General features: G+C 43.4%; 1 protein-coding gene across 1 annotated transcript in view; it reads right to left on the reverse strand.

The window, feature by feature from the left end:
- LOC126235046 (agrin-like) overlaps window positions 1-17,589 on the reverse strand; it is a 232,895-nt gene that overhangs the window by 75,564 nt on the left and 139,742 nt on the right. Inside the window, exons 8-10 of the mRNA XM_049943782.1 lie at window positions 17,139-17,261; window positions 6,875-7,012; window positions 3,172-3,318 (exon numbers count right to left, since the gene is read on the reverse strand). Of these exons, the coding sequence (XP_049799739.1) occupies window positions 3,172-3,318; window positions 6,875-7,012; window positions 17,139-17,261 (408 nt within the window). The remainder of the gene's footprint in view (window positions 1-3,171; window positions 3,319-6,874; window positions 7,013-17,138; window positions 17,262-17,589) is intronic.

Raw genomic sequence — 17,589 nt, forward strand, 5'->3', positions numbered from 1 at the left:
GCCATAGATGTTCACATTTCATTTCTTGCCAAACTACAACACGACTGCTAGGAAATGTCATTAGAACGTGAAAGGAAATATTTTTCGATTCCTCTCCCACATCAGTCTGTTATATTACATGTCGACATAAACTTCGAAACAAGAAATCAGTCTCCAATTCTTTGTCATGTACAGACCAATGGAAATTTATTTTCCAAACTGCAAGATGGCGGGCGATACAAAGCACAGGAATCTGCAGACACGCTGCAATTCTATACACAGAGATGACTTCTGCATCCAGGTTGTATAGAGATCACTGGTTTGTGGCAAAGCAATGTGCCCACCGCTGCAAGTGGCTGAATTTGCAGTTTGGGGTCTCCTGCCGTTACCTCTTTAACTGCTGCTCAAGAATTATTATACATACCGGTACATGAAATGGTGATAACATTTGCCTAGCATACAAAGTTATCAATAGGAAGCTCCTAGAAGGTGGACAAAGTAGTCGAATATTCTGCATTAATCTTCGTATCCAGTTGGCAACATAAAAAGTTGGATCACTGTCTCTTTATGAGCTGTATATGGCTGTGGGTGGAAACCATCATCCAACTGCTGTATAACACTCAAATCCATCTGTGCTATAGCCAATTTAAAATTGTTCCGTGTCCAACACCAGTCCATGTAAACGTAGGTTAGACATAGTTGGGCCAAAAAGTCAGAAGTTTGATGTTATTGTTCCTGTTGCCATTGCCTGCGTCGTTATTGTTTTTCGATGTAGCTGGTGAAGGCACAACATTGCTAGCTGCCAACACCCTGGTGCTTCCCTTTCACTGCAGTGTTATTAGTGAGGTTCATTGCTCTGTGAACAAGCTTAGAATATCAACTTTAAAAGTTCAGTAAGGGGTTAGCACTATGGGAACGTTCGATTCCTCTTGAAATACAAGTATGTACACAGTTTATGAGTGATTAACATTTTATTTGAATTAAACACACTTTGCACAAAGTAAAAAACTTCTAGCACCAACAAAACATAAACCTTCACACACCAGTACTAAAGAAGCTAGTAATACAAAGACACTTCTGTAAATCACAGATGAACTACGGTTTTAGCGTTTGCATTCGAACTCTGTCAATTCTGCTTATTGAGCACATCATGAAGTACATCGAGTAGTCACCAACTTGATTTCAGTATTTTGGTAGCTAATGTGCTGTATTTGGTAATTATCATGTTTATACTTGCATATTTCAACCTCCCCCCCCTCCCCCCCTCCCGCCCCCCCCCCCAGCCCAGTGCCACATCACATTAGGGCTCTCTCCAAAAAACGTAATTTTGGTGCATAAATTTGCTGTGGGAAACGGGCTGGAACAACGGTGTCGGTCTATGGTAATGGTGCCGCCAAGGATTTCATTGGAAAAATGGAGCTTTATCTTTAGTATGAGTCAACTTTTCACTTAAGAGGTGATAAACACAATTGTAGAACTTGGGACAGTCGAACTAGACCACAAATCTTGAACATGTCTGTAATACCCTAAAAGTTAAGACTTTTGTGTACTGAGTAAGAGCAAAGTATACAATTATTTCTTTTTCTAGAGGAAACAATCAATGCAATAGTGTATTTAGATACGCTGGAAATTTTTTTATCACTTTGACTAACAAGGTTGACCAAGAAAGTAGCATACACTTAATGCAAGATGGCGGACTGATGCACTGTATCACCAACATCTGGGATTTCCCAATAACTGATTTCCAGCTAAATGACTTGCATGTCTGCCACATTCACCATCCAGATACCTCTTGATTTTTTCGCATGGAGGTTCAGCAAGGATACTGCGTTTGTACCAACCTTGCTGGCTTCTCTAGTAGAGAGTAGAGGGAGACTCTATGCCATGATTGAACGAGTTACGTCTAACATCCTGCAGTGAGTTTAGCAAGAAATCGAATTAAAATGGGATCTGTGCCCATATTTAGCCACAAGGTAAAAAAAGACCAAAACCAGGTCTGTAAGTCATATGAATAAATCTATATGAATCTATAAACAAAGATGATGTGACTTATCAAACGAAAGCGCTGGCAGGTTGATAGACACACAAACAAACACAAACATACACACAAAATTCAAGCTTTCGCAACCAACGGTTGCTTCATCAGGAAAGAGGGAAGGAGAGGGAAAGACGAAAGGATGTGGGTTTTAAGGGAGAGGGTAAGGAGTCATTCCAATCCCGGGAGCGGAAAGACTTACCTTAGGGGGAAAAAAGGACAGGTATACACTCGCATACACACACATATCCATCCGCACATACACAGACACAAGCAGACATGTGCGGATGGATATGTGTGTGTATGCGAGTGTATACCTGTCCTTTTTCCCCCCTAAGGTAAGTCTTTCCGCTCCCGGGATTGGAATGACTCCTTACCCTCTCCCTTAAAACCCACATCCTTTCGTCTTTCCCTCTCCCTCCCTCTTTCCTGATGAAGCAACCGTTGGTTGCGAAAGCTTGAATTTTGTGTGTATGTTTGTGTTTGTTTGTGTGTCTATCAACCTGCCAGCGCTTTCGTTTGGTAAGTCACATCATCTTTGTTTATAGATATATTTTTCCCACGTGGAATGTTTCCCTCTATTATATTCATATCATAAATCTATATGAATCTTCAGAGTTGTTAAGCCCTTTTAAAAACATATGCATTTTTTGGCTATTGTACTTACTGACAGAGCCACAGTGATTGGTAGCTGCCGGCTGTACGACAAAAAGGATTTTCTCAGAGTGTAATGTATATGGTTTGTTCTACAAAGATAAGCCACACTCAAATATTTAAACAGCTTTTATAAGTAATTACTAAGAGAAATGGGTTTGTGCTGTGTCATCACTATGTAGATTACGGTGGCATACAAATTATTCATGGAAATCCAATGAAACACCGTTGACCAGATCCTTATGAACTGTTTTGACTGTCTCATTTTATATTTAATTTTGTAGTAAGACATCAAACTTTTTCTGTATTTAAGTGCTGAAATGTAGTTACAGATTTGTTGCTTTGAGAATGAACTTTTTAAGTAAACAAACAAATTCTTCAAGCCTACATGGTGGAGCACCATAAAAATTACACAAAATGTATGTATTAAATATTGTTCCATAAATATTTCTTTTGCCATAATTGAAATTATGTAATTTATATAATATTGTAGAAAGGCTTACCTTCAGTACAGCCTGAGGGGCTGAGAATCATATTAAGTCCCGTGCAGATGGTACACTTCTGTCCCTGCACACCAGCTTTACACATGCAACGACCCGTCATTTGTTCACAGTCTTCTCTTACAGAGCCGTAGACAGAGCAATCACATGCTGCAATTATGAGAATATGTTCAGATTTAGTATTAACATATTAAAATGTAACATGACACCATATTTTGTTACATCACTAGAAGCTTCATCAGAGGTTACTAAGATAATGAATTGCAGGTAAATATATCTGGTTCTTGAAATTTTTGCTCATCCTGAATTAATAAACACCAACTCCATTGTTGTCGTTGCCACAATGAGAAGCCTCGACTCTAGGTGCATCCTTGTCAAACCGGTATCTCTATAGATATCAGACAAGCACATGGTTGCTGAAGAATGGCATAAACTTTTCAGTGATTACAGGTGCAACAGTCTGGATGGCTAATTAACCTGGCCTTGTAACGGAAGTTAACACGACCTTGTTATTCTGATACTGTCTCAGTTTGACAGCATGGGAAAACTACAGCCATACTTTCCCAAGTATACACAGCTCTGTCACGTGATTTAATGAAGATGACATCCGGTTGGGTAAAATACACTCCTGGAAATGGAAAAAAGAACACATTGACACCGGTGTGTCAGACCCACCATACTTGCTCCGGACACTTGCGAGAGGGCTGTACAAGCAATGATCACACGCACGGCACAGCGGACACACCAGGAACCGCGCTGTTGGCCGTCGAATGGCGCTAGCTGCGCAGCATTTGTGCACCGCCGCCGTCAGTGTCAGCCAGTTTGCCGTGGCATACGGAGCTCCATCGCAGTCTTTAACACTGGTAGCATGCCGCGACAGCGTGGACGCGAACCGTATGTGCAGTTGACGGACTATAAGCGAGGGCGTATAGTGGGCATGCGGGAGGCCGGGTGGACGTACCGCCGAATTGCTCAACACGTGGGGCGTGAGGTCTCCACAGTACATCGATGTTGTCGCCAGTGGTCGGCGGAAGGTGCACGTGCCCGTCGACCTGGGACCGGACCGCAGCGACGCACGGATGCACGCCAAGACCGTAGGATCCTACGCAGTGCCGTAGGGGACCGCACCGCCACTTCCCAGCGAATTAGGGACACTGTTGCTCCTGGGGTATCGGCGAGGACCATTCGCAACCGTCTCCATGAAGCTGGGCTACGGTCCCGCACACCGTTAGGCCGTCTTCCGCTCACGCCCCAACATCGTGCAGCCCGCCTCCAGTGGTGTCGCGACAGGCGTGAATGGAGGGACGAATGGAGACGTGTCGTCTTCAGCGATGAGAGTCGCTTCTGCCTTGGTGCCAATGATGGTCGTATGCGTGTCTGGCGCCGTGCAGGTGAGCGCCACAATCAGGACTGCATACGACCGAGGCACACAGGGCCAACACCCGGCATCATGGTGTGGGGAGCGATCTCCTACACTGGCCGTACACCACTGGTGATCGTCGAGGGGACACTGAATAGTGCACGGTACATCCAAACCGTCATCGAACCCATCGTTCTACCATTCCTAGACCGGCAAGGGAACTTGCTGTTCCAACAGGACAATGCACGTCCGCATGTATCACGTGCCACCCAACGTGCTCTAGAAGGTGTAAGTCAACTACCCTGGCCAGCAAGATCTCCGGATCTGTCCCCCATTGAGCATGTTTGGGACTGGATGAAGCGTCGTCTCACGCGGTCTGCACGTCCAGCACGAACGCTGGTCCAACTGAGGCGCCAGGTGGAAATGGCATGGCAAGCCGTTCCACAGGACTACATCCAGCATCTCTACGATCGTCTCCATGGGAGAATAGCAGCCTGCATTGCTGCGAAAGGTGGATATACACTGTACTAGTGCCGACATTGTGCATGCTCTGTTGCCTGTGTCTATGTGCCTGTGGTTCTGTCAGTGTGATCATGTGATGTATCTGACCCCAGGAATGTGTCAATAAAGTTTCCCCTTTCTTGGACAATGAATTCACGGTGTTCTTATTTCAATTTCCAGGAGTGTATTATAGAGGCAAAATAGTTTCCCATTTGAACCGCCAGGTATACTGGTGCTCTGGTTCACTAGTAATGGAAGTTTTGCTGCCAGCCTGACCTTGCCACATCACGTCACTTTCGGAGGCCCAGTCACCCTCCTTTTGACGACGACCCTGCATGAACCTTATTTTCCATGTCTGTTCCACTCAGTTTTCTGCAGGGAGGGATTCTCTCTCTCTTTGGGGCTACCTTCACGCCACCAGAGTTGAGTCCTGCTTCCCATCCAGGGTCTCCCATCCCACACGAGGACAACTTCTTGCTCCAGGAAGTTGTTCTTCTCCTCAATGGCTTTGCCGTCTCTCCATTCAGGAAGAAGGGATGCCACATTCGTGGCTGTCATCTGCGTCACAGCCGCCATCTACAGCAAGATGGCTCTGTTTCCTCCGTAGGAAAAAGGGATGCTGCATCCTCAGCTGTCCCCTATGTCACAGCTGCCAACTAAACAGCGAGATGGCTACACCATTTGCTCCATAGGAAAGAGGAATGTGGTATAGGTTGCTGGCACTTTACGATCCAGCAACCAACCACACAGCAGAGAGCCACGGGTTGTGTTCGATGTTCACTAAGTGCCATTCATCAAAGCACAGCGCTTGCCAGTCGGAGCAAAGACATCAGTGCTGTAACAGACACAAGACCTGGTTTATGGCAGTGTATCCTTACTTTGATAAACTGTGTACGCAGCTGGACCTTCAAGAACTGTTATCGAGTGGTTCAATTTCTTAAAAGATCAGGACGCTCTTTCAGCTGAACACATCCAGCAGCTTATCAGCTACTATTCAGTACCTAACGTTAGGGTGTGTTCTCTGCGTCAGTATTAAGGTCTATTGTTCTGTTTACCTGGGCAATCTCTTGTTTTGTAGTGTGACACACCCACACCTTTCAGATAACCGAAAAGATGGAAATCGTATGATGCAAGATCTGGACTGTATGGTGGACAAGCATCACTCATGTCTGTGCGGCAATGATCACATTGTTGGCACCATTTCATTACTGCTGTATGTAACATTGCATTTGGTCCATATACCGCGAGAATTTAACGATGAATCTGTGTGCAAGTTAGATGTTTTGCACATAGGACTCTTACAGTTCCGCGTACTTCAATTTTGGAGTACATCTTCAGTTGCCGCACCATTTCACGAGCAGACTATGACGCACTTGTTATCGGTACCGCACCAGAACTGTGTCTTCAAGACACCCGAGACATGTTGTCTCTTCTGACGGTTTTTGCCTGCAGCGCGTGGTCTGGAGGCTGGCATTGCTACATCTGAATGACGGGGTCGCGAGTTCTATTCCCGGCCGGATTGAGGATTTTCTCTGCCCGGGGAGAAGGTGTTTGTGTTATCCTCGTCAGTGAATCATCATCATCATCATCATCTTTTGTGACAGTGACTATATTGGATTGTGAAAAAAATGGACTGTGTAAAAACTGGAACTTTGTATAGGCGCTGATGACCGTGCAGTTGAGCGATCCAGAAACCAAACATCGTCAACGTCATCTCTTCTGATATGCGCCATTCTTGCTGCGTAATGGTCTTAGCGTTTGAGAATACGTGTAACTCACTTTCTTAAGTTCCTATGTAAGGGAAGATATAGTAGTCTGATTTTTTATCATTGTAATTATACTCACGGGTACATCCGTTGTAGCCTTCCGTTATCTTTGGAAGGCCCCAGTAGCCCGATTCACAGCGATCGCACTTCAGGCCTCCGACACCTGGTTTGCAGATGCACTGCTTGGTTAGTGGGTCGCAGGAGTCAGAAAGTGCGCCTGAAAACAATGCTCAACTGAATACCTCCTGTACAGTAACAAAACATAATTTCGAATATGCAAGGTGTTAAGGACTAAAGTTAAACATATGACAGAGGATTCTAAAGTGGGTATTTTGAGAGCAGGAACTAATACTAATGGTCGGGAATGATTATTTGGTTTATTATTCACATAAACAACTTGTACCTTACAGCACAAACTTATGGTTATTGCCGTTGTTCAGAGTGGCGACCGCCAGTCACACTGAATACCTCACAGTCGCGCAAAAGACTTCGCCACTGTCTCCCTCAAACACCATTGTAGTACAATGAGACAGGCAGCAAGGACGTTGACGAACGGTTTCTTACCACCTCCTACCGAGGCTTCATATACCAACGACTTTTTTAACCCTATAGTAAAAGCATTCACGGTAGACACATCACAGACGACTGTCTACTGTTTTCCAAGGCAGCGTCTCAACCACCGATGCAGAAAGGTGAGCACTTCGCAAACGCTTAACTCACACGCATGCTCATTCAGTATCTCGTACTTGTAGGAAATATTTATTTCTGACATTTAGTTCCTCATGTTATAAAACTCAGTTTGTGTAACTTTAATCACTAAGGATGTCACCGTTTATGTTCAGAAGTCATTAGACACAATTTTTTCTGGGTTCGTCAGTTTTCTGATTGGTCCGACGCAGCCAAACACGAATTCCCCACGTATGTCGACCACTTCAGCTCACATTAGATGGATTCTAACATCTGACATCCTCTACGGTTTTTACCCTCTACAGCTTCCTCTAGTAACGCGGAAGTAATTTTCTCATGCCTTAACACATGACATACGATCCTGTCCCTTCTCCTTGTCAGTGTTTTCCATATGTTTCTTTCTTCGCCGATCCTGCGGAAACCCTTCTCATTCCTTAACTCACCAATGTACCTAATTTTCAACATTATTCCATAGCATCACATCTCAAACGCTCGGATTCTCTTCTTTTCCGGTTTTCCCATAGTCCATGATTTGCTGCCACACAAAGCTGTGTTCAGAACTTTTCTTCCTCAAATTAACGCCGTTGTTAGATACCAGCGGACTTCACTTGGCCAGAAATCCCCTCTCTTCCTCTGCCAGCCTGCTTTTTATACCCTCTTTGTTTTATGAGTCATGTGTTATTTTACTGCCAAGGTACCAGTATTCCTTAACTTTGTCTCTAATATTTTTTCTACTTCTCCTCATTACTTTCCTCTTTCTTCAGTCTACACTCAATCCATATTCTGTTCTTACTAAACTGTTCATTCTGTTCAACAGCTCCTATAATTCTTCTTCACGTTCAGTGAGGATAATAATGTAATCACCAAATCTTATCGGGGATATCATTTCACCCTGAATATTAAGGCCACTGTTGAACTTTCTTATATTTTTATTATTGCTTCTTCGACGTGTAGATGGAACAATAGGAGAGGAGCGAAAGACTGTATCCCTATCTTACATCCTTTTTATTGTTGGGTCTTCGTTCTTCGTCTCCTATTCTTATTATCCCCTCTTGCGTCTTATATGTACCGTATGTTATTCATATTTCCCTGTAGCTTACTTCTGTTTTTTTTTTTTTAAGAATTTCGAACATCTCGCACAATTGTACATTGTCGAACGCTTTTTCCGGGTCGACAAATCCTATGAACGTGTCTTGACACTAAGGTATCGCACAAATTTAATGGAGAGTACCTGTAAGTTTTGTTATTTTGTTATTCTCCTTTCTCCTAGCGTCACTCTACTTTTCAGGGCGCGAATATCTGTGTGGACGCTCTTTCCTAATACGCAACGTCGCTAGGAGGTATTTGATGTCGCAAATCGTGCGGAGTCTATTCTGTGTGTATTCGTGCTGCATAATTATGGCAGCGATAGGGGATAAACCCAGTACCACACGTTGAGGTGATGGCGTTATACCATATACAGATGGCTACAGCATCTCATACATAAGGTGTAATAGGGCAATACATTGACGGAACTGTCATTTGTGATAAGGTGATTCTTGAGAAAAGGTTTCCGACTTGATTACGGCGACACGACGGAATGGTGGTTGCAGCTAGACGCATGGGACATTCCATTTCGGAAATCGTTAGGGGATTCAGTATTTCGAGATCCAAAATGTGATGAGTGTGCCGAGAGTACCAAATTTCAGGCATTACCTCTCACCACAGACAAAGCAGTGGCCACAGTCCTTCACTTAACGACCTAAAGCAGTGGCGTTGTGTAGAGTTGTCAGTGCTAACAGACAAGCAACACTGCGTGAAATAACCGAAGAGATCAAATGGCTCTGAGCACTATGGGACTGAACATCTTAGGTCATCAGTCTCCTAGAACTTAGAACTACTTAAACCTAACTAACCTAAGGACATCACACACATCCATGCCCGAGGCAGGATTCGAACCTGCGACCGTAGCAGTCCCGCGGTTCCGGACTGCAGCGCCTAGAACCCCGAAGAGATCAATGTGGGACGTACGACGAACGTATCCGTTAGGCCAGTGCGTCGAAATTTGACGTTAACGGGCTATAGCAAAAGACGGCCGACGAGAGTTCCTTTGTTAACAGCACGAAATCGCCTGCAGCGCCTCTCCTGGGTTCGTGACTATGTTGGTTGGTCGCTAGACAACTGGAAAATCGTGGCTTGGTCTGATGAGTCCCGATATCAGTTGGTAAGAGCTGATGGTAGGGCTCGAGTGTTGCGCAGACCCCACGAAGCCATGGGCAAAAGTTGTCACCAAGGCAGTTTGCAAGCTGCTGGTTGCTTCATAATGGTGTGGGCTGTGTATACATGGAATGGTCTTGGTCCTCTAGTTATGTTCGGCTACTTGGAGGCCATTTGTACTCGTTCATGTACTTCGTGTTTACAAATAACGATGGAATTTTTATGGATGTCAATGCACCGTGTCACGGGCCACAATAGTTCGCGATTGATCTGAAGAACATTTTGGACAATTCGCGCGAACGATTTGGCCGCCCTGATCATCCAACGTGAATCCCATCGAAAATTTATGGGACAAGATCGAGAGGCCAGTTCGTGCACAAAATCCTGCACCGGCAACACTTTCGCAATTGTGGACGGCTATAGCGGCGCCATGGCTCAATATTTCTGTTGGGGACTTGCAACGACTTTTTGAGTCCATGTCACATCTAATTACTGTACTATATGGGGCAAAAGGAGGTCCGACACGATATTGGGAGGTATCCCTTGACCTTTGTCTCCTCATTGTAGTTTAACGCTTGTTTACGTATGTTAGACTGTTCCAGCACACCATCAACGCAGTGTGGTAATAAAGTAAAGCCAAAATACCTAACCGTTGCGCTATACTAACAAGTGTTTTACGTATTTCATAACTCGGCCCTTAGATACGATGTCAAAAATAATAATAACACTATTCTATAGTTCCGCGCGGGATTAGCCGAGCGGTCTTGGACGCTGCAGTCATGGACTGTGCGGCTGGTCCCGGCGGAAGTTCGAGTCCTCCCTCGGGCATGGGTGTGTGTGTTTGTCCTTAGGATAATTTAGGTTAAGTAGTGTGTAAGCTTAGGGACTGATGATCATAGCAGTTAAGTCCCATAAGAAAAATGGCTCTGAGCACTATGGGACTCAACTGCTGAGGTTATTAGTCCCCTAGAACTTAGAACTAGTTAAACCTAACTAACCTAAGGACATCACAAACATCCATGCCCGAGGCAGGATTCGAACCTGCGACCTTAGCGGTCCTGCGGTTCCAGACTGCAGCGCCTTTAACCGCACGGCCACTTCGGCCGGCAAGTCCCATAAGATTTAACACGCATTTGAACATATTTTATTCTATAGTAATCATCCACGACCATCTTGTGCTGAAAGTAAATACAAACACAACTTTTAATCAAATTTTATTTCTTTTTTTCTTAAACTGAATGCGACAGTGAGTCGCAATGTAACTGTAAGATTTCCAGAATGAAGTTTAGAATGAGATACTGGTGAAACTAAGGCTCTGAGGAGCAGTTGTGAGTTGTGCTTGGGTAGTTCAGTTGGTAGAGCACTTGCCCGTGAAAGACAAAAGTCCTGAGTTCGAGTCTCGGCCCGGTACACAATTTTAATCTGCCAGAAAGTTTCATAACCGTAAGAAGCCATCTGTTCACAAGCATGGTGAATTACAACTGCATAGAAAATGACCTTAGGCAATAGGACTACATAATGTCTCATTCCCTTGAGTAAGACGACTCACTTTATGTTGTAAAACGTATTGTAAAATATAAGAAAATAAAAAGAAGTAATGTTTAATAAACTTTATTTTTATAAGAATATTGCCCGAGCCAAGACCTTTGCCAATAATGCGAGGGTCAGAGAGGTTTGTTGTTAGTTTAGAAGTATGTCGAATTGTAAACGCCGGCTCGCTTTTTTTAAAAAAAAAAAAAAAAAAAAAAAAAAAAAAAAAAAAGAGTGTATGCGACCTCATTACATGATTTGACTCAGAAGAAGTGTTTTTGCAGGACTCTCTGATTCCAGACGGCGCTGGATGATATTTGGGGACTAGGTAAATACAGCCAGATTTGGGGGATATTGGGAAGGACGTCCTCGTGAATCGTACGCCACGGGGAAACAGTTTCAAGGCGTATAGATAACATCATAAACCTGACTCCAATTTCACTGTCATAAAAAGAGCTTTATAATAATAACAAAACGAGAGTTTAGATTTTCGTCTTTTAGCTACTGTATTGATAGATCATCTTAAATACTCTAGTAAGGCTGAATAATAGAAAAACACCAGAAAACTTAAATAAACATGCAAATGGTTTCAGATTGCTTTTCTTTTTTGTTTATTGGAAAATGTATAGTTATAGACTCACCCATTCAGAATTTTTTATAATATTTTCTTGTTAGGGGATGACAATGTTTGTGGCATTATAGGAAATAAATAATTTAGAGTGCAGCAACATCGATTTTAGGTTGATTGAATACTCAATCAAATAGAATCCATTCGAATCATATTTATATGCACAAACTACTCTATCTTATTCTTATGTGTGTAACTATCGCATGTGGATTTGCAACCATCTGAAAAAACATGTAATCATTGTTAAATCAAAACATGAAAGACTTGCATGCTTTCTACGCTAATTGTAAGGCCTTCTTTAAGATTATCGAACTGAGATATATAAATTAAAAATAAAAATAATAATTCATGGTATATAGCAGTTGTCCAACACAGTCACTCAAAGTATGAAGTTACTCTGTACTGATCGTCAGCATAATGTTACACATTTCTGATCCATGTTCTCTTAGTGTTCTCTTATTATTCTAGCTTTCAAATTTGATTTCCTAACTTTGTCACGTTTATTTAACATTATTTGGTGTGCCGCAATTAAACAGTTACAGAAAAGTATATAAAAATTACTCAAATGAATTCATGTGTGTTCTGCGATCAGGTCTTCAGTAGGCTAATAGTTTACCATTCATAGTTGAATGTCAGATAAAAGCAGCTTACGTTTCCTCTTCCCAGTAAATATAGGTTGCTGGGTACGCAGCTAAAAGGTCTTGAACACGTAGAAATTTCTGCGTATTTGCCTTGATGACTCATCCTCATTATCCTTTCGCATTTACATTTGCTTTAATTTTTTAAAAGTTAACACGATGTTAGGACAGATTTTTTAAACTATCAGAAGTGGGAGCTAATTTGCGATCAATAATAATAAAAGGACGATGTGCAGCATCTACAGCAGTGGTCGTCAAACTGCGGCCCGTAAGCCGCATGCAGCCCGAATCAAGTACGCCTGCGGCCGGCGGTTCTCAGCCGTACTTTGTTATAATGTGCATCTACACTGAAGCGCGAAAGAAACTGGTATAGGCATGTGTATTCAAATACAGAGATACGCAAACAGGCAGAATACGGCCGCTGCGGCCGGCAACGCATACATAAGACAACAAGTGTCTGGCGCAGTTACTGCTGCTACAATGGCAGGTTACCAAAGTTTAAGAGAGTTTGAACGTGGTGTTATAGTCGACGCACGAGCGATGGGACACAGCATCTCCGAAGTAGCGAGGAAGTGGCGATTTTCCCCTACGTCCATTTCAAGAGTGCACCGTGAATACCAGGAATCCGGTAAAACATCAAATCTCCGAAGTCGCTGCGCCAGAAAAAACATCCTGCAAAAACGACGACTGAAGAGACGCGTTCAACGTGACAGAAGTGCAACACTTCCGCAAATTGCGGCAGATTTCAATACTGGACCATCAACAAGTGTCAGCGTACGAACCATTCAACGAAACATCGTCGATATGGGCTTTCGGAGCCGAACGCTCACTCGTGTACCCTTGATGACTGCACGACACAAAGCTGTATGCCTCGGCCGGCCGCTGTGGCCGAGCGGTTCTAGGCGTTTCAGTCTGGAACCGCGCGACCGCTACGGTTGCAGGTTCGAATCCTGCCTCGGGCATGGATGTGTGTGATGTCCTTAGGTTAGTTAGTTTTAAGTAGTTCTAAGTTCTAGGGGACTGATGACCTCAGATGTTAAGTCCCATAGTGCTTAGAGCCATTTGAACCATTTTTTTTGAGGTTCTGTAATGGTGTGGGACATGTGCAGTTGGAGAGATATGAGACAGCCGATACGTCTGGATATGACTCTGAGAAATGACAAGTACTTAAGCATCCTGTCTGATCACCTGTATCCATTCACGTCCATTGTGCTTTCCGACGGACTTGGGAAATTCCAGCAGGACAATGCGACACCTCACAAGCCCCGAATTCCTACAGAGAGGCTCCAGGAACACTCTTCTGAGTTTAAACAGTTCCACTGGCCACCAAACTTCCAGACATGAACATTATTGAACATGTCTAGGATGCCTTGCAACGTGCTCTTCAGAAGAGATTTCCACCCCCTCATGGTACAGATTTATCGACAGCCCTGCAGGATTCATGATATCAATTCCCTCCAGCACTACTTCAGATATTAGTCAAATCCATGCCATGTCGAGTTGCGGCACTTCTGCGTGCTCGCGGGGCCCCTACACGACTTTAGGCAGGTGTACCAGTTTCTTTGGCTCTTCGGTGTAGCAACTAACAGCCGAATCCTAAAACGTCAAGTAACGTTAAGGAAATCTTACGAGTGTAGCTTCTTTGCTCAGCAAAAAACAAAAATACAGAGACGGTAATATTTTAGGATGTGTTCCATCTTAATTGTCATTAGTGAATTCGGTCATGAGCTAAGTAAGTTGACCGCTTACCTCAGTGGCAGAGGAGTGAGCAGTGCGGCCACTGGGAGGTTAGAGGATGTGAGAGGGAAACGTTATATTGTTTGTCTTCCAGTACTGACAACTCACGGGCGTGTGTGCCTCGTACCGATCAGCTGCTACGGTATAAATTTAAAACGGAAGGAACATGGATTCGTGGATGCTCCTTATATAGACGGTTATCTCCAAATGTACATATTTACAACAAGAAATTTGGAATTTATTAAGGTTCTTGTAAAGTAATGCAATGAGTACAAGAAAAATGACATTCAGAACATTCAGCAAACATTTGTGACCGTGTCTCATACTGCATAATGAATTTAATTATAAGTGCAACAACTCTTATTAATCAGTTAATCAGCCGCTCACAGAAATAACAACTTTGTCAAGCAATTACGGTGTCACAACTTCGGTGTTGCTGAGATGCTGGGAGTGGCAGGATACTGAAACAGAGAACAGTCGACACGAAGTGCTTCGAATGCTGCCGACTTTTAACGACCCGTATTTGGTGTCCGACGGTCTCCTTATAGTGCCCTTACTAACGCTGGTCTTTTGGGGGCTCATAACATACTAGTTTATGTAGGTTGCCGAAGAATGAGGTCGGTACGTATGTTGCCCCAGGTGCCCCCCAAAGATGTTAGTACTGGCTCTTGAGGAAAAAAAGGAAGACCACTGATCTACAGCAATGTAATAAAGATACTTTATCATAACTTTTATTTTCACAAGAAATGTCTACTTTGACCATGGCAAAAATGTTGCTAGTCAAACTTCAGAAAATTTATTAATAAATCATGTGGAAGTGTTAAAAAAAGGACTGCCTCGATCATCCACCAAGATTTTTGTAAGGACAATATCATGCCCATTCCGTTAATAATACAGGTAACTTCAAGGTGTTATTTTGAAAATGCGGTCGCTACGACCAGGCTGGGTTGAAAACCCGTCTAACAGTAATGACTCTCATTGATCACTTCCGTACATCGTTAAAGTCTTGAGAGACGTACAACAGAAGCCTTCGACCGTAACTTTTAAGCAAAGCCTCTCTCAACAGATATGAAGATGGTATCTGTTCTGTCGGACATGCAGCTCTCTTAGAAAGAAATGATAATTAAAGAAAGACCCTAAGCTGTCGGCAGTCGTTGGTATACATCAAAGGGGAGAGTTGAAAATGTGTGCCCCGACCCGGGATCTCCTGCTGACTTGGCAGACGCTCTATCCATCTAAGACACCGAGGGCACAGAGGATAGTGCGACTGCAGAGATTTATCCCTTGCACGCTCCCCGTGAGACCCACATTCCCAACTTAATGTCCACGCACTACATTCGTAGTGCCCCTACCCATTACATTCATTACTCGCGGCAGACAATCTTACCGAGTCACGTAAGAGTTTGGACAATGCGTGTGTATCCAGCACAGAAGAAGAAGGTCAATGGCCGGTTAGCCTTAACTCCTCTTGTGCAACAGGGAATACCAGCATGCCGTCCCTCGGCGAACCCATTCACCTACTGAGATTACATACAACGCCGTTACTCCAAAGATCTCCTTTTCAATAGGACGTAACTTATGGATACCAAATGGTGCAAACGTTTTACCAACTTACCCAAAATATCTACAACAAGAAATGTATGTCAAAGCAAACAAAACTAAGACATTACAATACAGTAATGCAACCAGAATATCTCTATTTGATCAGTAACACTAATTTTGATCAGAAAAATAGATACTGAAAATACTGAGAAAAAGGAAAGCAAAATAGTGAGAAAAATTCTTGGTACAAAAATTGCAGACTAACAAATAAGAGCTCAGAAGCAATCAAAAAATCAAACAATATCGATACTGAGGTTTGAAAACGCAGTTTAATATCCTATGGACACATTAAACGAATGAACCGAGACAGACTTACAAAAAAAATGGTCGGTGTTTTTTTGACAGCAGGAATAAGCCAAAACTGACACGAAGAAATGATTGGCGAGGCCCAAACGGACACGAAGATATGGTTGGTGAGATCAAAAGTGATATAAAGATGGCAGAAATTACTCCGGACTACGTCTAAAACCGCGAAATCTTTGCGTCCAAAATTCACAAATCGAAAGATGACCAAGAAGAAAACCAAAGAAGACGGACTGAAGCGCTTAGAACCGCTCGGTCACAGCGGCCAGCTATAGCATTTTTCCTATAATAACAATGACTTGTTTACATCACTACTTGGTACATGGCTTTAGCTTAACATCGAGAAATTGCAATTCGGAGAAGTACACGTCACCAGTAGGCTAATCATCCGAGAAGATATTATCACTGGAATACGACGAGAAAACCTGCAACCCCACTGAGAAATAATTTTTTTTGAAAGCATTTTTCGGAAAATTTAAGAACGTATGTAATGAAAATAGTTGAAGAACAATAATACTAGCGAACTCTCGCAACCCAGACAACGCCATAACCTACACAACATAACACTTACCATTAACATTATTTCACTTATCATTACAACTGTGAATACTATGGCTATGTGAGCGAGTAAGTGAGGTAAATACTGTTTTCCTTCTGTCGTTTCCACCTACATTCAGGAAGTTAGTCTTCCTACTTATTTTTTCTATATTTTTGTAGTGCTTGGTCCCCCCACCCCCTCAGTATCTTTGCACACTCAACTTCCTGTGGTTTGTCGGTTCTACCTGTTGTCCTACGAACCGTGTCTGATTTGTTTTTGATAGCAGACACTGTCAGCCTGAGAATGCGCACTTTTACGTAGCTAGAATGTTGCCAGTCAGGTGGTAAGCCTATCGTAATTTATACCCTATGGATCTGCGCTTAGGCGTCCATTAGCATTGGAGCAAAGTCAGGAGCTCGGTTAGACATTGTGGAAACTGTAGAATTGTTTCACGTGTGGCAAGTAGAGTGTCTACATTACTTACCGAGTTTGTTGCAGCCGCAGAAAGACGGACATTCGGCGTAAGCAGGGCCACCAGCCGGCGTCTTCCCATCTGGGCAGCATCCGTACGTAGACGTTTCGCACGAGGGCGCGATCTCGGACAAGGCTGTCAAACAAAATGTTTAGCTCGTAAACAGAGAACAGTAGGTGCAGTGACACTGAAAAAGTTACCGGAGCGGACTGATGTCAGAGGTTTAGCGGCAGTCAGAGCCGTACCGAGGAGATGTGCACTCTTGGCAGAACTACCAACGCTCTGTTCCCCCCCCCCCCCCCCCCTCCCCCCTTAAAAACTGCCTTCCCGTAGTTTTTTCTGCGCAGATTTAGAAAGCTTTATAATTCTGTAAGGAGATTTATTAAAAATGAAGTGTTATTGAAAAGTACCACTTAAATGAACTGTGTTGATTGTCAATTCTGTCATGTGGAATTTGAGTGCA

This window comes from Schistocerca nitens, chromosome 2 (genome assembly GCF_023898315.1).
Source record: "Schistocerca nitens isolate TAMUIC-IGC-003100 chromosome 2, iqSchNite1.1, whole genome shotgun sequence".
Taxonomy (NCBI): domain Eukaryota; kingdom Metazoa; phylum Arthropoda; class Insecta; order Orthoptera; family Acrididae; genus Schistocerca; species Schistocerca nitens.